This window comes from Thamnophis sirtalis, unplaced genomic scaffold, assembly GCF_051295495.1.
Source record: "Thamnophis sirtalis isolate CommonGarterSnake01/CBP01778 unplaced genomic scaffold, rThaSir2_p1.2 scaffold_1, whole genome shotgun sequence".
Lineage (NCBI taxonomy): Eukaryota > Metazoa > Chordata > Lepidosauria > Squamata > Natricidae > Thamnophis > Thamnophis sirtalis.
In genome coordinates this window covers 136,353,033-136,374,643 of record NW_028261381.1, presented here as the reverse complement: position 1 = coordinate 136,374,643, position 21,611 = coordinate 136,353,033, and the positions used below count along the sequence as shown (strand labels likewise).

At 38.6% G+C, this 21,611-nt stretch overlaps 1 protein-coding gene across 7 annotated transcripts in view; it reads left to right on the top strand.

The window, feature by feature from the left end:
• The first annotated feature begins 3,477 nt into the window (after nucleotides 1-3,477).
• Nucleotides 3,478-21,611, top strand: part of TC2N (tandem C2 domains, nuclear) — a 43,333-nt gene continuing 25,199 nt past the window's right edge. For 4 of the 7 annotated variants that reach the window (XM_087725582.1, XM_087725572.1, XM_087725576.1 and 1 more), the window contains exons 1-2: nucleotides 3,811-4,246; nucleotides 21,015-21,122. In XM_087725582.1, the coding sequence (XP_087581708.1) occupies nucleotides 21,056-21,122 (67 nt within the window). In that variant the 5' untranslated portion in view covers nucleotides 3,811-4,246; nucleotides 21,015-21,055. The other 3 variants (XM_087725568.1, XM_087725591.1, XM_087725586.1) reach the window with 3 other exon arrangements.

Below are 21,611 nucleotides of genomic sequence, written 5' to 3'. Positions count from 1 at the left end.
AATTATCGTAAAAAAATTGCTATCTGAATACTTTGTTCTGAATATGAATAAGGGTATATTCAGGGAATTTGTAGGAGATGTAAGTAAAGCATATATGAGAGGAGTACTGATGAATACAATATATATATATATATATATATAGACATAAACAAGGGCAAAAACGATAAGAGTTGGAAGAGGATACCAAAAGAAAAATTTGAAATGTATCCAAATTGTGTTATAGAGGAAGGAGGCACAAAGGGGACAAAATTAAGGGTTTAGAAACAGACAGATACTTAGATAAAGAGATAAGGCCCCTAGCTAGAGAAGAGTACAGGCAAAAGCTGAATCAATAAATAACTTCTGGGGAAATCCTGCAGGTAATCAAACAATTAAGATTAGGAACAATGTAAACTGCTTAAAGTTTGTGTAATGGTAAGAAGCTGAGTTCAACGCAGAGATTTTGCTGACTTTTTTTCCTCTCTTTCTTTTTTCTTTTCCCTTTTTTTTCTTTATTATTTTTTTCCCTAACTTTCTTGGTTTTAATACATCTTAGACTGTGTTTGATAAAAAGCTATACCGTGTATGGGCTCTGGGAAGTCGGGAGGGGGGAAGGGAGGTGGGTTCATAGGGGGGGGGAGGGGGGAAATATAGTATGTGCCAGATTTTAAAGTAACATGATTGCACTTGTATACTGTTGCTTTTTTTTAATTTTAGCATAAAAATAAGAAGCTGAGTATATCGATAGATAGTAGAAATACACCGAAGGGGGGAGTAGAGGTAAAGAAGAGGGAGGGGTAGAGAGGGTGGGAGAGAGGATCGGAAGGAGGGTGAGATGGAAGGGAGGGGGAGAAAGGAGTGATAGAGGGGGGAAAAGAACAATAATAGAACCACCTCAAGCTCTAAATCCCAATGACAAAGCCTACTCTGGAAGGACTTTTGGAAAGAAAATAGGGATGGAGCTGACCAGTGGTGGATTTCTACTGGTTTGGACTGGTTCAGCCGAACTGGTAGTGGTTTAGCAGTCTGGGTTGCTGGAACCCACAGCAACCCTTAACTGGTTTTCCGGCCAGCACCGGTGGGGGGTGCCATCTTGTTTTTAAATTCTGTGCATGTGCAGAACAATGTAAGTGTGTGCCACAGTGCCCAAATGAGCGAACCGGCAGTGGTGTCTGCCGGAACCCACCCCTGGATCTGACCTCATCTCAGGGAGGAAAGTATTCCATAAGGCGAGCACTACAGCAGGGAAAAAACGTCTGCTTAGCCCACCAAGTCTAATTCTCTAACAGATGGGCCCTAAAACATGCCTCTTTTGTTGGTGTTGATGTAATTGGCATGAAGCAGTCAGTCACAAAACCCCAAGTCATGTACGGTTTTAAAGGTCAAAAACAGCATCTTGAATTGGACCCAAAAATGAAGAGCAAGAGTGTAACATGTGTTGTTTTAAGTGTCCCCATTGCTGCCTACTTAAGTGTCCAGATGCTTTTTAAGGGCAGCCCGATATAGCAGTAATCTAATGGTGATGTGATGAGGGCATAAGTGAGCATGAATAAGAGCCTCTCAAACTAGGAATGCTCTTCAAACAGGATTTGTGAGTCTAAGAGGACACCCAAATTGTGTATGGTGTTAGTTTGGAGCAGTGGCATAATCCTAGAACCAGTGGCCCTTCAAATCCAAAGGGCTCAGTCTTTCCAGGGGTCAGTTGAACTCTATTGTTCCCGATGTGAAGCCTCACAGCCTCCAGACACTGGGATAAAATGTCACTTAATTGGCCAGGGGCCAAGATATGAGCTGCCTGATATGGATGCACAATTCCCATCGTCCCCACACCAGAGATTATCCAAAAGTATGACCAATGCTATATCCATCCCATACCAAGATTTGAACCCTGACTGAAAAGGATTTAAATAATCTGCTTTGTCCTAAACACTCTGAAGCTGCTACACAACCATTTTCTCAACCATCTTCTCAAAAAAGGTGGAGGTGAGATACAGGATGAAAACTGTCTATATAGTGAGGTCCAGTATTGGCCTCTTGAGAAGAAAGCAAACCAAAGCCTCCTTAAGAGGTAAATGAACAGCCCCCTTACCCAAAGAAGAATTGACTAGTAGAACCAGTAGAACCCACAGAATGTGAGAGGTGTTTGTAAACAAATTGGTATATATCGCCATCTTTGATACTCAACCATTCTTCATGGTCAAGACATGTTTAAAATAAAATAGGAAAATTATTCAAGAATCTCTGATAACTAATCTTGTTTATGATTTACTATATCTCCTAAAACATATAAACCAAAATTTATGTTATTAAGAGTTCAGATTATTATTATCAAGTGGAAAACTAAAGATCACATTTCTCCAGGAAGTGATATTTAAAAGTGTTAGAAGTTGTTTTCGCTCAAGAGTTAATCAAGTGAAAGTCTCTCTTGCAACAAAATCAACTCCTGATAACTACATGGACATAGACTTGAAGTTTTCTTAGCAATACAGAAATGTTTTTTTTTTTCATCTTTTGCAATTTTTACTTCCCGTCTAGTCTGCATCTCTGGGATTTCTAAGGAATTTGGACTAAACTTACAAAGACAGGTACACACAGACTGGTCACCGTTATTTAGTCATTTTAACTGCTTTTCATAAATAATTGTCTTTATTATTCAAGACAGACATGGTAAATATGATTCTTTGCTTAATTTCTATTATTCAAGACAGACATGGTAAATATGATTCTTTGTTTAATTTCTTTTCTTATGCTTTTATTTTTCTTCCCACTTTTTGCATTCGAGTGTTGTTGTTTTTTAATGCAATAATTAAGGAAAATAAATTCACAGGACTTTGAAGTGTTGTTGAGATTACTTTGCCCTTGTTTTGAATTCTGACGTGAAACTTAAACCCATCAATATAATCTGCATAATCAACCTGTCATGGCCACTCCTTCGGTCTCACTTTACATTTTACATTATGTAGTGAGTTAGTCTGAGAAAGTGAGATGTAGCTTTTCAGTAAAATGTATCCGTTAAGAAAAGATTTTTAGCTTCCATAGATTTAATACTCTCCCAACAACTGCTCAAGTGCCGGAGTTCACTTTAACTAAAACAAAGAAAGTTCTATTATGGCTTAGCCACTGAACAGAGCCATTATATTTGTTCTGCAAATCACAAGGTGGCAACTTTGGTCTCTTTGTTCCCGATTTAGATAATCACTAACTGATCACGATTTGCTGCCTCACCTAAATCCTGTAAACGAGGGAATTTCAATATTTGCAGATCAAAACCTGAGACCTTTAGGGCCTATGCAAAGAGTTTAAAGAGAAGAAAAAGTCCCAAGCACTTAAGGAAGTTAAAACCTTTCTGCCTCAGGAATCAATTCGGGAGCGGAAGGGTAGTTACACCTGCCTGCAACCTTCAGGGGAGGGAACCAGACGCGTTTTTGCGAAAGAGCAATAATAATTTACCAAGAAGGAAAGTGGGGGGGAAGCACACCACACTCAAAAGCCTGAAAACCTGTTCTGTTACTTAGATGAGGAGCAAATGTGGCTTGGAGCGGGTGAGAGACTCCGGAGAATCCAGACCAAGGAGGTCGAGGCCGGAGCCCAGATGACCCGGGCGAGGAAAAAGGTCTGTCAATCCGGGAAAAGTCATAAAAGGCGCCACTTTGCCGGCTAAAACCTGGCAAACGACAACGGGGAAAATCTCCCGGGCGCAAACGACGGCGACTCACGGGAAAACCAAGCACAAAACCTGAGCAAGACGATTTGCTTCGCCAAAGCCCCTTTGGAGGAGGCAAGCTCCCCGCCGTTGAAAAGGGCAGCACGAAGTGTCCCGAAGGTGGTGGGGGGCGATTAATTCTTTACTCCCGGAGGAGGGAAGAAAGTGGGGGGAAAGAGAAATTACACGTTGGCGGAAGAAGAGCACATTCTTTACTCTGCACACCCCGAAAGAAAAGTTTTCTCCTGCGGGCACGGAAGCCTTCCTCCTCCTCCTCCTCCCCTCTTTGGCCACCTGGGCTCCGGCGTCGCTTTTCCTCCTCGGGCGAAGGGGGACTCGCGTCTGTCCCGAAAGCGGAGGCTGCGGCCGAGGCTTGTGCGCGCTCCCGGGGAGGACGCAGGCATTTGTGGCCCGAGGGCTGACGCGCGCGCCCTCTCCCCGGCTGTCGGTTTGCCCCCGGGCAGGGCTGCGCTGGAGAAGGGAGCGAAGAGGCGGACGATGAAGAGAAGCGACCGGCGGAGTTTATTGTTGGCCGGCTGTCCCGAGTAGCCGGTAGCTTCTTGGGTGAGTTTTCTGAAGGAAGGTTGCTGGAAGGGAATCGGGATTTGGGTCAGCCGGGTCAGATAATAATACCCGTTTCTTAGTGCGTTTGAAACAGGAAAGAAGCCGGCGCGGCAGTCTTCGCCTGGCCTGATATTAGTAGGGAGTGTTGCATCTGATTGATTCAAGAGATTAGGGCGCAATTCGGGAAAAGGTGCCGGAAGAAAAGGAGTAAAAACAGTAACAGAGTTGGAAGGGTCCTTAGAGGTCATCTAGTCTAACCCCCAGGACGCTATTTTCTCGATCTGGAGGGGGAAATGTGTCTTTTTTTGCTTTGGAAGCGTTTGGGAAGCAAGTTCATTTCTTGCTGATAACCTTAACGCTTCTCTTAAATTAATTACTTTAGTGTTGTACCTCCTCTGTTCGTTTTTGTTTGTTTGGGGGCTATCAACTTGGGGCTGTGTTGGCATCACATAGAGCCTCACACTGGCCAACAACACTTTTAGCGGGGGGTGGGCAACGCAGCCTGTTTGAATAACGTTTCCAGAATATATTACTTTCTCCTAAACGTGTTTGTATTCTACACTTCTTTGTTCAAAACCTTTGGCTAATATTTTAAAAGCAATGGGATCTTAACAAATCCCATCTTTGCTACAGTAAAACTAGCAGCTATTTAATTTTCTTGTATTACTGTGCCCGACCACTTTAAATGCTAACCTTGCCGCCTACAAATGAATAACCGTGATTGAATTTTACCAACAGTGTTGAGTCCTGATTTAACATCTTCATTTATTTTAATTGGGCAAGAGGTCTTAGATTATAATCTTTTACAATTTGCAACCTAATCAATTAAAACATTTAATTATAGATTTTCCCACAGTCTGTGTCATAAGACAGGCTAATTATTTTTGAGCAGCAGATATCATATAGGCTTGATACCCAAATGCCATATCTATCTTACATTTCAGAATGAGCTGTTATAGGGTAGTGATGGTTAACTATTTTGGTGCCGAGTGCCCAAAACGTTCGTGTGCAAATTGCACATGCACGTGACCCAACTCCAAAAATGCAATGTGGGTGCCACCCTGCGCATATGCCCCATCCCCCTGCCCCCCGTTTTAGCTTCCAAGTTGGTACAGGAGGCTTCCCAAGCCCAAAATGGGGCGCAAGGGGGCCTCCCACAGTGCCCCCGTGCTGTGTTTTGGCTTCTGTGATCTCCACAGTTTCTCCCCCCCCCCAGTGCGCCCTAGTTTTCTCCTGCATTCTTGCCATGGAGAGGCACCCTTAGGAAAGGGAAATCTGCAGAGATCGGGGAAGGAATGGGCGGAAGAAATGGAGGAGAAAGGTTGTGCATTCTGGGGGGGGATTGCGGAGTTTGGGAAAGGCCCTGCCCCCCCCCATGCATGCATGGCAGAGACCTGAAGACTAGCTGGGTGGCAGGAGGCATGAACAGATGTGTGGTGGAGCTGGGCTGGGGCGATGGCTGGTGTGCCCACAGAGAGGGCGCTATGTGCCATGTATGGCATGGGCGCCATAGGTTCACCATCACGGTTATAGGGTAACCAAAATCCAGACCTTAGCTAGGTGGCAGCACAAAACTTGGGTTGTTTATCGTTGCCATTAACTGGTCCTCCAGAGTTTTAGCAATAGCAATAGCAGTTAGACTTATATACCACTTCATAGGGCTTTCAGCCCTCTCTAAGCGGTTCACACAGTCAGCATATTGCCCCCAACAATCCGGGTCCTCATTTTACCCACCTCGGAAGGATGGAAGGCTGAGTCAACCTTGAGCTGGTGAGATTTGAACAGCCGAACTGCAGAACTGCAGTCAGCTGAAGTAGCCTGCAGTGCTGCATTTAACCACTACGCCACCTCTGTTTTCCCGTTCGGATGTGGCTACTCTGCTGTTTGGTTGTAATTAAACCTTTTCAATCTTAAAATGTGCTGATAAGAGGAGAATTTTAAAAAGATTTAAGATACATCATAATTAACTTTAAAAGGTATCTTTCCCTTCTAACGGCTGTATGTACGCAATATGGTAGACCATGAACAATTCTGTATAAACTGTCAAAATGACATTCACAAAACACAAATAAACCAAGTTTGTTACTTAACATCATTTGAATAAACCTATATAGCAGTGAGTGGGAATGTAGTTTATCATATAGGTAAGAGCTGTCTTCAGGATCATCAAAAATATATTTTCGTTTGGCAAAAGTGTACACATTTTTGTGTAAATCCAGATCTATTGTGTTTTCCCCAAAATAAGACCTAACCAGAAAACAAGCCCAAGCATATTTTTTTCAGGATGCTTGTAATATAAGCCCTACCCAGATCGTCAGTCTTCGGGGGTGAGGGGGGGCTGCATAGCCAGCACAGGAGGCATTAAAACACATGGGAGCTGACAGTTTCTTTGGCCAGCATACTCTGGGGCTGCCCAGCCTGTGCAGTGCAGGTGAGTCTGAGTGTTGCGACTTCTGGGGTGGCCTCAAAGCAGCAGGCAAAGGCAGAGGTGTGGTGGAGAGGGACGCAATCCAGTCCCCAGATGTGCTGCATGGCCACCTATCCCAACCCTACAGCAAGCAAAGGCAAATGGTATGATGGAGTGGGCAGGAGGTTGCGCCATGCATCCGGTGGGCCAGATCATGTGCCTCCTCCTGTGCCTCCCGCCTGCTGCTTAGAGGGATGACCCAGCAGTCGCAAAACTCAGACTCATCTGCACTGCACGGGCTGCGCATTCCCAAAGTGCACCGGCCAAGTGGCTGGTGGACTGCGGCTGCTGGCAGACACTGTTGGCCCCTAGACCGCCTACTGCCAATCACCTCCACTAGACCGATAAGATCGCATAGATTAGGCCTCCTCCGAATTCCATCAGCCAGCCAGTGTAGACTGGCAACTACTCGGAGGAGAGCCTTCTCGGTGGCTGCTCCGACCCTCTGGAACGAACTCCCTGTGGAGATCCGGACCCTCACCACCCTCCAGACCTTCCGCGCCGCACTTAAAATCTGGCTATCCCGGCTGGCCTGGGGTTAAAGACTCTAACCCCTACTCGAATTGTATGACTGTTGAGTTCTTAAATGATGTAGTGCTTTTATGTTGTAAATTGTTTGTCCTTCCCCCCCCCTTTTGAACTGTGAGCCGCCCTGAGTCCCCCCAGGGAAAAGGGCGGCATACAAATAAAGTGAAAACTAAACTAAACTAAACACGCTTGCCACCTCTGGTGTGTGCACTGGGGGATGGGCCACCTGGTGGACTGGGGCGGGGGGGGGTGTCAGTGCCTCGCCATAATCCTGACAGCATCTTTTCCCAAAAATAAGCCCACATAAGACTAAGTCTTGTTTTCAGGGTAACATGGTATCAATAAATGAAATGTTTAAATCAGTGGTCAGTCCTCTAAGTGGATTGTTTTTCTGTAAAGCTGAATTTTTCATGTGTAATGGATTTTAAAGAAAAAGAGTCATGCAGCCCTGGCAGATCAGTGTTCATATCCTGTCCTAGTCAGTGAAACTTATTGAAAGGATAGTATGAGTCATAAACACTCCCTATTTTTTACACCGCATTTGTCAACTTTACTCTATTGATGTATTCTTTGGCTCAAGGCTTTTTATCCATAAGAGAATATTAGTTCTTATTGCCTTTATCCCATTACTGATATTTATTCAGAATGGATAAATATGGATAGCCTGTGCCTGCAAATTGTTTTACAATTACTTTATTACATTTACTTTTAATGTGACTACAGATATGTATAGTTGTAACTCTTGAATTAGAGATATGAATTCAGTTGATTGCTAACTTATGCTTCTTTAATATTTTCTGAAGTTCATTGCAGTTAAAAGTCAAAATGGTATTTCTTCTTTGCTATGTGTTATAGCAAGAAATTATAGACCCTGTATGTGCATTTTTTTAAATGCACATCTTTCTCCTTAAATGGCTACACATTGGATTACCCTTTAACTACTAAAAATAAATAAAATAAAAAACAACCTCAAACCCACTTGCTTTGAAGTTTTTTCCTTACCTGCCCACAACACTTTTTATCTAAATTCCATTGCTAAAGATTTGTACTATCAGGACATTCTGTTCTGATGAATAACTTTGATCACCCAGCTGGCTGGGTGTGCTTAGAGTATCTAGCCATGTCACATAGCTGTCTAAAAATAAACAAGTATGATACAATTAGTTTTTAAAACTTACTTTCAAAGGAAGTCTTGGCAAATTCTCATTTGGGTGCATTTTTCCTAGTTAAATCCTAGGTATTCTAGGAGAAGAGGTCCTCGAGTTGTCATTCAATTTACTTTTTAAGGTAGAGAGTAGAATCAGCCACTAAACCATAGGTGTATTTGAAGGGACCACAATAATAGTATTGATTCAATTACCACTGTTGCATAAATAGGCAGAAGTGGGTGGTTTTTTTGCAATATGATTCTCATATGAACTATTTTATTTTATATTTTAATTGATGCATTAATTTTATTGGATATTGTGATTTCTATACATTGTTCATAGATAAATAATAAATAAATAAATAATAAATATTTTGCCCTTTCCTTTACACAGCTCCTTATTTTTTTCCATTTTGAATTTTCAATGGTTAAATCTGTAAATAGGGATGAGTGAAGCTATCAGTTTAAATTAAGTTTGCTTTTTTGCAATTCCAACTTGAAATCCAGACGGAGGTTATTTGAATTCTTTACTGTTCAATGAAACATGCTGTTAAAACTCAGGCTGACTTTTCCTTATTAGAAATGTGTATTTAATGGAAGTAAACTCCAATGCGTGCAAATAATTTACAGTATTAAAAACATACCTTACGGCCGAAAGTAGAGTAAATAAATAAAATGTGCCCCACGGAATGTGTTTAATTCTATTTAGATTCCACAGTACATTGTCTCATTTCTGCCATATTGTCTGCTATTGGTTTTGTTCCAGTATGCTATTTGCATTTTCTCTGAATTGAATTTATTAAGAAACTATTTTTCAACTGAGCTTATGGCTGTAGACAATGTGTTTGCTACTTTTAAAATTTTGATTATGTTTATGCCCCATACTATAAGAAAAATATGATCACGTTCTTCCTATTCTCACAGGTGAGACCAGTTCTTCTCTGCCTTCAAAGTATGAATTATTAACAGTTTAAAGGGTGATTCTTATCATCTGCCTTATACTCCTTACCCGCACAATAGGGTCATCATTTGACCCTATTCCCTTCATCCTTAACCTGTGCTGCTTTAAAAATTTTAAAGTTGCAAAACTGCTTCTGGGTTGATGGTTGGTTTATAATGTTAGAATTCTTAGCCAATCGCTGTCATAAACAGATTCTTTCTGCCAGTGGCAGAACCAATTTCTCTTAACATTCATCTTAGTCAGGAAAGGATGTACAATGTACAGATAGTCCTCAACTTACAACAGTTCTTTTAGTGACCATTCAAAGTTGCAACATTGCAACAGCATTGAAAAAAGTGACATGACCGTTTTTCACACTTACCACCACTGCAGCATCGCCATGGTCATGTGATCAAATTTCAAATGCTTGGCAAGTGACTCATATTTATGACAGCTGCAGTGTCTGGGGTCATGTGATAACTTTCGTGAACTCCTGACAAGTAAAGTCAATAGGGAAATCTATAACAACTGTGTTACTAACTTAACAATTTCAGTGATTCACTTAACAACTGTGGCAAGAAAGATCATAAAAAGAGGCAAAACTCACTTAACAAATGTTGCTTGGTTAGCAACAGATATTTTAGGCTCAATTATAGTTGTAAGCTGAAGACTACTTACAGTTAATTTGACTAGCATTGCAACTACTGTATGTATTATGTGTCTCTAGACAGTGGAGAAGGATTAACTAGTGACTCTTTTAAGTTATGAAAATTACCCATTCACTTTAAATTTTCGCAATAGGGAAGTTTCCGTTGAATCACGTTTGACTCCTGGTGCCTACGTGAACAGAGATATATGTTTTCTTTGCAACAAGACTTCTTTGTATTCTTCCAGGGTTTATTTTTACTTTCAGGTCTAGTTCTGAGATTTTTTTTGGTGGCTTCCCATACAAGGCTATCTGCTTAGAATCAAAGGAATTTGTGCACACTATTGTTGGCAGCATATATCTTTAAAGATAAATAAACAAAAATGATATGAAATATATAAAGATAAATACAAATTCACACTAGTGATATCTAACATTATTAATTTCACACGTGAGAATATGTAAAACATTTCAAATTCAAATTGTTTGGAGTTTTAAATGCTTAATTTGAATGCAAAACTGTTGCATTTCATGGTGTTGTATAAATGAAATGGTTTATTTTATGATTTTGGAAGTGTCTTAAGTTTGAAATAATGCAACCCTAATGTAAGTTATGAACTTGAAATACTTCCAAAATGATCAAAACTGATTTGCAGTTGAAACATGACTTAAAAGTAGTTAAAATCTAAAATCTTATGAATTGGAAATGTTTTGAATGCCATACAATTATAGTTTAACTAAAAAGGCTGTCATAATATATATATATATATATATATATATATATATATATATATATATATATATATATATATATATATATATATATATATATATATATATATATATATATATATATATATATATATATATATATATATATATATATATAGTTTTTTTTCCATCTGTTGAATTGTGTCTGATTTTTGGAGACTGTCTGGACAAGTCCCACAATTTTCTTGGAAAGGTTTTTCATAAGAGATCTGCCATTGCTTCCTTCTAGGGCTAGGAGAAGGTAACTGGCCGAAACTGGCTTTGCGCCTAACATGGAACTACCATAGAACTCACAATCTCTTAGTTTCTAGCCTGATGTCTTAACTACTACACTAAACCTGCTCTCATAACCACCACAGTTTGAAAATAAATACTGTAAACATCTATAACAAAATACTAGAATATCAAATTATACTGCAAGAATGGAATGTGTTTATTTCTGAGACTGCATTACTGTATTTATGGTGCATAAATTACTTAACATCTTTTGAAGAATTAATCTTCCTTTGTAAACCATTCATTTACTAGCAGGACAGTGACTGGGTATGTCTATAAATTATTATTATTTTATTTATTTAATTCATAAATTGCCTTACTGCACAAAATCTGTGGGGCTACCACCAGAATCATTTTTACTCCCTCATTGCATAGCATTAGATAAATTGCTATCCTATACTACAACAGAATACAGGTAGTCCTCAACTTATGATCGTTTGTTTAATGACACTTCCAAGTTACGATGGCCATGGAAAAAGTGATGTACGACCTCTCCTTGACATCACAATTCTTGCATGAACCTGTGGTCACATGATTGCCATTAGGGCTTACATTTATGACCGTTACAGTATTTTGTGGTCATGTAATTGCGATTTGTTAGCCAGCTTCTGACAAGCAAAGTTAATTGAGAAAGCCAGAATTGCTTAATGGCCACGTGTTATGCTTAACAACCATCTTAATGCCCACAGTAAAAATGGTCATAAAGTCAGGTCTGCTCATGTGATGGCTCACTTAATAATCACATCCCTAAATGACTTAAATTCTGGTCCCAATTGTGTTTTAAGTAAATACACAGGAATAACTGTGTATTTTACTAGTTGGCTTAAATATAGTTTACTGAATAACTAAGATTGACATTATTCATATAATACATTCAACTATAATACTGTATTAAAGGTCATAACAATTGAGTTTGCATAGTATAATGGGCTAAAGTTGGCATGTAATAACATATATGAAAGATATAAAGTTTCATTGGAACTTTGCAAATCAACCCAAGAGAATAATAGTATAATATTAATACTTTGAAAAGTAATTAGATTGTATTCAGTATAAATTTAAGTTTCTTAATCTTGAGACATTCAACTATGCCAGTACTCTTCTGCACACAAATCAAATTACCAAAAACTATGATTTTTTTAAAATAAGAAAAATAATTTGTGATATTTTGTTTTTAGTTTCAGATATGAATTTCAGCCAATATCCTATCTCAAAGATTCTTTATTCATTACTGATTAGGAATCTTCAAATTTATTCATTTGCTCATGGAGGAATATTTTCTGACCTTTTCCAGTGCTCATAGATGCTCTTAGTTTATGCAGAGCTTTGTCTAATAAAGCCCAGATTCTGAACAATTAGTTTTATGATCTTGCATTAATTCTTACAATCTTAAATTTTCTTAATTTTTGTTATGAAAACAGTTGTGAAATGACTTTTTTTTTAGTTTGGCCCCTTCTTTTGGGTCTTAATTTGCATGAAACTATCTGCATATATTTTAATTTGTAAAGTAGAATAAAAATGGTTTCACTCTCCCTACACTTCCCAGTTTTCAAGTTCCATTCATGAAACTGAGTTCATCCAGCTTTTGTTGAGCTCTTAGTTAAATGTCAAGTCGCTTAGACCTACACTATGACATAAAGAGTCATGTCAAAATATGATTAATGAGTTGTCGGCAAACGGAAATGATATCATCAACTGCCTATAACTGAAGAAAAACAATATTTACAGAAGTTGTGGTGTTATCAGTAACTGAAGAGCTGTTTTTTGTTCTTAGAAAAGACCATTTTGAGAAATAGGAAAAGAATAGGATATGGTTCCAAAACACATAATTATGCAATAAGCAACCAAAAGAGGAAATTATCCAGTTAAAAGCAATTAGTGGTTTTGTTGATTAACAAAGGGATAACATTGTGAGTTTTAATCCGGACCAATAACAGAACTGGATATCTTCATACATGTTTATGTAATGTGTAATAAAAGATTGTCATTGCCCAGGTGGTTTCCATAGCAATTTGAGTCAGTCATTTATTAAAAGGTTATATTTACGGTATATGTTGTTGCTTGGTTTTCTTGTATTTCATTTTCTTCCATATCCTGTGCAGCCATTCCAGATGGGCCACATCTTCACTTTGTGTTTTACTGTCGGTATGTAGTGTTTGGAGAGACCAAAAATAATGCAGGATAACTTAGAGATAAAAATGATGCAGCAAAGTATGTTTCTTTGGAGAAGAGACAAAGTCCATTACCCAAGGTCAACAGCTCTGGATATTTGTTGGCTTCTGCCTTGCTTTGATTCAGCTGAAGCAAGATATGATTGAATGGATTTTCTAGGGGAAGAAAACTCAAGAACTCAAGAGGTTTCACTTATAATTCAAGAGAATGTGAAATTAAATTGAGCAGGATAAGCAGTGTTTTGTTTGTTTATTTATATGTGTTTTATGCTGCTCCATGCCAACTGAAAGGAATTCTTCATTCTTGCAAATGAGGTTGGATAATACAGAGATAATGGCAAGTTGAACCACCTAGTAAAGAGTAATTTTTAGTATTGCATTTGTGGTAGATGTGAACCAATATGCTTATTTTTATTAAAAGAGGTGAAAGTGTAAAGAGAATCTGACATTTAAGAAGCATGGCATTTGAAAATGAGACTGCAGAAAAATACTCATAGCTATAGGTAAAAGTGCTATTGTGGTGAAATGCAATTCTAATAAGTGAACAGGAGAAAGAAGACTCAATTTCCTAAATAATAAAGATCCCAGAAAGAACAAAAGTAAGAATTAGCTGGGTAGTGAGGAAAAACAAGCTAGGAAATCAAGCATTGATTGAACGACTAATCATATATGGAGTACTTAATTAATTACATTAATTAATTACCTTAAGTGTAAGCCAAAACTGATATCTGCTTAGGTTGTTTTGTATATTCTGCCTGTAGTTGCCACTAAAATAAATATAAATAATGTCACAGATAATTGAGAAATAATGTTGATTTTTACAAGTCATAATTAAAAGCAGTCAAAATTATGTTTCTGAAACAGTTTTTTTTTAAAATCAACTATATTACAGTATTGGAGCTTTTAAATGTAGAGCGATAATGGAATAAAAGGGGAATAATATTGTTAGAGGTCTCTGAAATTATGCATAGATGGGGAAAATTAGACATTACAAAGTTTTCTTCATAATAATAGAACAACGATTCATTCAACAGTACAGATTATTACTGAAATTCAGAATTTACAAAAGGATGTATTAGTTTAGATGTGATACATGGAGTTTAAGGGAAGTGCTACTACAGATATGGTATTAGTTAGCAGTTTGAACCATCAAATAATCTATTTGGGATTATGATTGCTTGGGGAGAGATTGGATTTGATACACATATTACTCTGCCATGAAGCCTAGGTGTTATTAATGATGTTGGGACATCTGTGAATTGAAATTCAGACATTTTTAAAACAGTTTTTATTTTAATTATGATTATTAATCATGACATTTAAAAATAGTTTTTATTTTAATCATGACTATTAGTTATGAGGGCTGTATAGGGAATATACTTTTCTAGGGATTCTATTTACAGGTTGAGGATTTTTAGTTATATAGACTGCATGTTAGTCTAATCATTTTTATGATTTGCTAAAAGTCATTTTCTTCCAGTAGGAATGTAGGAATGGTTATGAGCAGAGAAATTACATATTCAATTAAGAGTCTTCATCTCTTCAGTTCTATGTCCTTTTCCCCTCATGCATAGGCATTCAACTAAAGCATAATGGGTATTTTATTCAAATTATGAAGTAAGAAGACAGTAAAGTTACTGCGCAAGGACTTTATCTGCCACCACCTGCACAAATCTATTGAATCTGCATTTCCAGTGCTCTAATTTTATTTGTGACATTAGTTTGCCTAGTTCGTAGTGCATTTGGTCTGCGATCAGCTAGTAAATTCTCTATGAGGAATGCTAAATAGTAGGTTGTGGCTATCGTTGATGTTGGGCATGTATGATCTAAGTTTTTCTGAAAAGTTGCTTTTTTGAATTAGGGATTTTAAATGTTTTAGAAGGCTACACAGCAAATTTAAGCAGGCAATTGTTGTGACCATATCCATACTATTATGATAAATGGTGCATTGTCTGAAATTTGCAAGTGAAATTAAACTGATGTCTGTCCAAAAATGAATTAAATAATGTAATTTTTTTTAAAGAACCCAAAATTCAGGTACAAGCTTAGAGGCTAATAGTTAATTAAAAGTCATTTCCTTCCAGCAGGTTGCTGTTTTTTGTTTTTGCTAATGGCTTTTCCATTTCCAATGGAAATTAGTGGTAGGGTAGAAGCTTGCATCATGCAAGCTTATATACCATTTTTAATGTTATTAAGACATGACCAGGCTAGGCACATTATCATGCAAAGAATGAATGATATGGATCATCAGACATCATAAACAGGTTGTCCCAGAATAATAGAACTTGGGTTACTAAGGTTGTATTTTAACCAGAATAGTATTTACCCAAGAATGTATAAATAGTTTGTGGGTCTCTATAAAATTTTAGCAACCTATAAGATATCTGTCTGACTGTCTGTCTGTCCATTCCTCCCTCCCTCCCTCCCTCCCTCCCTCCCAGGGTGAGAAAACCACTCTTTAAAGCTGGCATCCTTCTTTATGCACTGTTGCAAGGCAAATACACTAAAATTCCATTGACAAAGCACCTGCCCCTGTTGTGCTAAGAAACAATCAGCCACATGTTGTAAATTTTATAAGGTTTTTCAGATCCATTTTATTTTACCCCTATTATGTAAACCTGTTGAAGACAATTAGACCTTTTGGAAGATTTGAAATCTTCCATCATTCACCTACTAGCTAGGTTCTGAGTTGCCACAATGAAAATAAGGCAAAGGCTGGGACAAAGATAATGTTGATTTTTTTTCCAGTTTCATTGAACTCTTAATAGTATGGTTGTTTGTTGAAATGCTCTAATAATATAGTTATTTTGTTGAAATAATTCCTAAGAAAATAATTCTTAGGAGTTATTTTACAGTGGCTTTATTTGTGTTGTGATCAAGATTATAACATAATTTTAATGCTAAAAATATTAAGTTTTTGAGAATTGTGCTGGTTATTAGGTAAATTAAGATGATTTAACTATCATACTAAAATATTACCATTATGTACCATCAGAAGCAATAGAAGATAAATAGGGTATGAAAGTAGGGATAAATAATAGTTAAATATACCCATTGTTTGGGTTTGAATGGCAGATATATTCTTATTATCTTATGATCTGTGTACAGTTTGGGGTCTGCCATTTTTAATACCCAATTTAATAGCTAATTCACTACAGTATTTACAGAATATGATCTATTTCAAAGGGATTTTTTTTATGAGTACCAAGTATATTTCCTTCTGGAAGCACAATTTAGTTAAAGGTATTTCCTTTTGGAGAGAAAATAATAACACACCAGAGAGTGTCAGTCTGAATTTTGTGCTAACTCAAGAGCAAATGATTATGTTGAAGATGCCGTATATCAAGCTACTTCTGAAACTTCATTTGTATAAATTAACTATTGTATCCACATTGCTTTGAATTAGAAAAGGAGTAAGGAGACAAGTTAATTGATTAAACATTTTAGCATTCACAGAATATGCACATTATCAAATAAAGAGTCAGGCTGTATTTCCACTTTATTTTTATTTACTTTTTAACCATGCCTGCTGATCCTGTTCTGTAACTGAAATAGGAATGCTGCAGTGCCATGTAGTAACTTCACTTACAAACTGCTGTATACTCTGCTGACTGGCACACCATTTGCAGTGCAGATAGTTGGGAACCCATATAGTTGAAAAGAGCTTGCATAAAAGAAAGCTTTGTATAGTGGTTTCACATTAATCTCTGGGAAGTGGCCCCCAACCTTTTGGGCAGTAGGGACTGGGGCATGGTTTCACACATTACCTAGTTCCATTGGGGACCTTGGCCTTAGAGCACTTGGGACAATGAGTATGCTGGAATATTGTGTATAGTATCCACAGGAGATAAAATTTGTAGCTCAGGGTGGAGCTGCTCCCTGGTGCTCTTTGAGCTTGGTTATTTCCTTGCAGATAGTTCACTACCAACTAGGTAGTATCACCAATGATAGTAGGAAGTGAGTTTTGCTTTCATTTTATATACTAGTGATTTGCCCTGTCAGTGTTGGTGGGAGTGGTCTTGGTGGTTCCTTAATTGGACTGTTGTTTACTGTTAGCTTGTTTGTCTGATTTGGTAGTTCCTTGGTTGGTTATTGCTTGCTTCTTGATTGTTGGTCTAATGTTGATCTTGCTGTTCATCTCTGTTGATATGGGTGTTGATTGCTGGTGATGAGGTTTTTTGGTCTCTTTGTTTCCTTATTGGCTCTTTGATTGTCTCTCTTGAAATGGTATATAAATGTTGTGTATCTCTATGTACTTGTTGATGGCCAATTTGTCTGAGAGCCAATTCTCTAAAAATGCTCTAGCTTTTTTGGACTTAGCTTGTTCTAGAATGCCCACAGTTTCCCAGTTTAAGCTATGATTAAGTGTGTCCATGTGTTGTGAAATTAAGGAATTAATTGTTGAGTTGTGTAGTATCCAATTAAGTACTGTTGATGTGATGTGTCTGTCATTAAAGAACATGATAGGTGTTCATAGGTGTTTTCTCCTTATGAGTACTAAGTTTATTTCCTTCCAGGAAATACAATTATTTAAGGGTATTTCCTTATTGGAGAGAAATTAAAATAGTAACAAACCAGATGTTTTCAGTGTGACTCTTGTGCTCACTCAGGAGCAAAATGATTAAGTAGGGTAAGGTGTCACATTTTGTTCTGTAGATACCCTTGCATTAAAGTAAATTCCTACACTGCATTATAGCAATACTTGCTTTTTGCCATTCTGTTTGCAAAGGTAAAAGCAGTTCATCCTCAACTTTAATAACAATTAAAACTGAGCACAGTAACTTATTATGCATAATAGAATATTTAACCTATGTATGCATAATCTAGCCATGAATATTTACTGAAGTTCATTTAGTACTGAAATAAATTATGCTTTGTCTGCTAACGTAAGACATGCCGCAGGATGGTATTTATAGAAAGACATTGCTTCACACCTATATTTATCACTCTGCAAGCAGAGAAAGAATTCATTTAACTACCGTATAGTTGCCCATTGCACTTAAAAAACCTAGCTTTAGGTCTTTAGGGCTTATACTGACCACGCTCCCAACTGTGCTTCCCTTTTTCTGCCAGCACTAACAAAGGGAACACTCATACACACAAACACACTGTTGTCAAAGCAAAAGGAGAATCTCTGGGATCATTAATAATTTGGAGTTCATTCCAAAGGTGCTGGAGTGCTTTTTCATAATCAAGGTATAATATGTGATTTCTTTTCTCCACTGATAGATCTCTCTCTCCCAATTAAGAAATAGGATATTTCTTCCAGGACCCTGTATAAGTAATGGTCTCTGATGAAAATCTTTGTCACAACAGTAGAGAGCAGCTCTACTGGCGCAGTGGTTAGGGTGCAGTACTGCAGGCCACTTCAGCTGACTGTTATCTTTCATTTTTTAAAATTTTTTTTATTTGTATGCCGCCCTTTTCCCTAAGGGGACTCAGGGCGGCTCACAACTCAAAGGGAGGGAAAAACAAACAAAGTTACAGAAAACATAAAACCATACATAGTTAAAAAAAAAAGCACAACAGTCATACCATTCGAAGTGGGGCAGCGAGTCTTTAGCCCCAGGCCTGTCGGAACAGCCAGGTTTTAAGGGCTGTGCGGAAGGCCTGGAGGGTGGTGAGGGTACGAATCTCCATGGGGAGTTCATTCCAGAGGGTCGGAGCAGCCACAGAGAAGGCCCTCCTCCGGGTAGTCGCCAGTCGACACTGGCCGGCTGATGGAATTCGGAGGAGGCCTAGTCTGTGGGATCTAATTGGTCTAGTGGAGGTAATTGGCAGTAGGCGGTCTCTCAAGTACCCAGATCCAATACCATGAAGGGCTTTGTAGGTGACAACTAGCACCTTGAAGCGTACCCGGAGATCAACAGGCAGCCAGTGCAGCTCGCGGAGGATAGGTGTTACATGGGTGAACCGAGGCGCACCCACGATCGCTCGCGCGGCCGCATTCTGGACAAGCTGAAGTCGCCGAATACTCTTCAAGGGCAGCCCCATGTAGAGCACGTTGCAGTATTCCAGTCTAGAGGTCACAAGGGCACGAGTGACTGTTGTGAGAGACTCCCAGTTCAGGTAGGGACGCAACTGGTGCACCAGGCGAACATGGGCAAATGCCCCCCTGGTCACAGCTGACAAATGGTGTTCAAAAGTCAGCTGTGGGTCCAGGAGGACTCCCAAGTTGCGGACCCTATCTGAGGGGTGTACTGTTTGACCCCCCAGCCTGAGAGGTGGAACACTTGGCCAATTAGTAGGAGGGAAGCACAGTAGCCACTCAGTCTTATCTGGATTGAGTACAAGCTTGTTAACCCCCATCCAGTTCCTAACAGCCTCGAGGCCCTGGCACATCACGTCCACCGCTTCATTGAGTTGGCACGGGGCGGACAGATACAGCTGTGTATCGTCCGCATACTGGTGGTATTTTATCTCGTGCCGTCGAATGATCTCACCCAGCGGTTTCATGTAGTTCTGCAGTTCAGCGGTTCTAATCTCACCGGCTCAAGGTTGACTTAGCCTTCCATCCTTCCGAGGTGGGTGAAATGAGGACCCAGACTGTGGGGGCGATATGCTGACTGTGTAAACCGCTTAGAGAGGGCTGAAAGCCCTATGAAGTGGTATATAAGTCTAACTGCTATTGCTATTGCTATTTTAGTTTTTAGTTCCAGTGAGCAATAGTAAGGGTGAGTCATCTGTTTCAGAGATCCATTTCATGTTCCTCTGGAAGTACTCTACTTAGCTCACTACTGTGAACCTTAGTAACTAGGTTTGTGTATATTACACTAATCTGTAATTTCTTTTTAGTACCATATGGCTTGTTGAAGCCATAGTGACCTGATTCACACATGTTGCAGAGCTGGAGTTGACAAATAAAAATGGTTGAGTTCAGAGGTGGTATACATTTTCCTTCCCTACCAGTTTGCAAATTTGAGAACACATGGCACCTCTGCGCATGTGCAGATCCTTCCGTGCATGTGCTTTTGGTGAAAAAAGGGCATAAATGGGATGCGCAAGTGGGCAGAGCCTCCCATGATTTCCACTACCGGTTCGGGTTATCTGGTCTGAACCGGTAGAATACCAGTTGTGGTTGTGTTCATGCATCACACTAAGCTAACACCAAATGAACTAATAAAAAGAAGCACCAGCCCTTTGCTGTTATGTATTATATTTGGATTCTGAAGAAAATATTGCAAATATTCAGGGACATGATGGGAGAGAGCCCAGGAGTTATTAGAGTGCCATGGTAGGAAGGATATGAAGTATTGTTATGTTGTTGTTTAATTCATTTTATTGTGAACTGCCTAGGATTATTGTGTAAGGTAGGCAGCTTTGTAAGTTGTATAGATCAGAATTTCTCAATGTTGGCAACTTTAAGATGGGTAGGGTATAATTCCCAGAATTGCCTTGTCAGCTGTGTTGTCTGGAATTGAAGTCCACCCATCTTAAAGTTGTGAAGGTTGAGAAACACTGCTCTAGGCAATAGTAGGCCCTCTATTGGACCATACATTCTGCACCTACTAACACTAATTTACTTTAGGTTTCAGTCTTAATATTTAAATAGTTTTAATGTTCCAGTCTTCCAGAGTTTGTGCTGAAGAAAGCTCTCCAGTAGATTTTTAAATTTCCTGCATATTTTACATTTTGCAGTTTAAAAAAGATTAATTTATTTTTAAATTTAATGTAGTGTAGGATATTGATATAAAAGTGAAAAGTTGGACTTAACATTGTTCTCATGTTTTAATTCGGGAGATAGAACTCCTAAGCATTGCATAAAATGAGCAAAAGGAGGATTTTTCCTGTATTTCTGATCTAATTTTCTAATAATTTTCAGGTCTGCCTTCTTCATTGCGTCCAGTTTGCTTAGAAGCAGTAATGGCAACAGAATGCATTAAGAATTGTTGTAGAGGATGTTTATATGCTAATAAAGAAAAACACGATGGTAAGTTTAACTAATTTAAATATCTTAATTTTTTAATGTGACATGACAAAACTAGTAGCCATTGCCTGGGAGGAGCAATTATCACTTTCAACAGTGTAATGGGTAAAACTTGTGGCTATCTAATTGTGATGTCATAGTATCTGATCCTAAAAGAACCAATTATAGGTATACTTATCTATAATTGAATCACTGCAGTTAAGTTAGTAACATGGTTGTTAAGTGAATCTGGCTTCCCCACTGAGTTTGCTTGCCAGAAGGTGACAAAAAGTGATTACATGATCTTGGGATACCACAACCATCATAAATATGAGTCAGTTGTCAAGCATCACAATTTTGATCAGTAAACGTGAAAAATAGTCATGTCACTTTTTTCAGTGCTGTTGTAACTTCAAGTCATCATTAAATGAACTGTTGTTAAGTCGTGACTACATGTATCTCTTTCCAATTTGATGGGAAGAGTTTCAACTCCATTTTTGATCAGTTATTCAC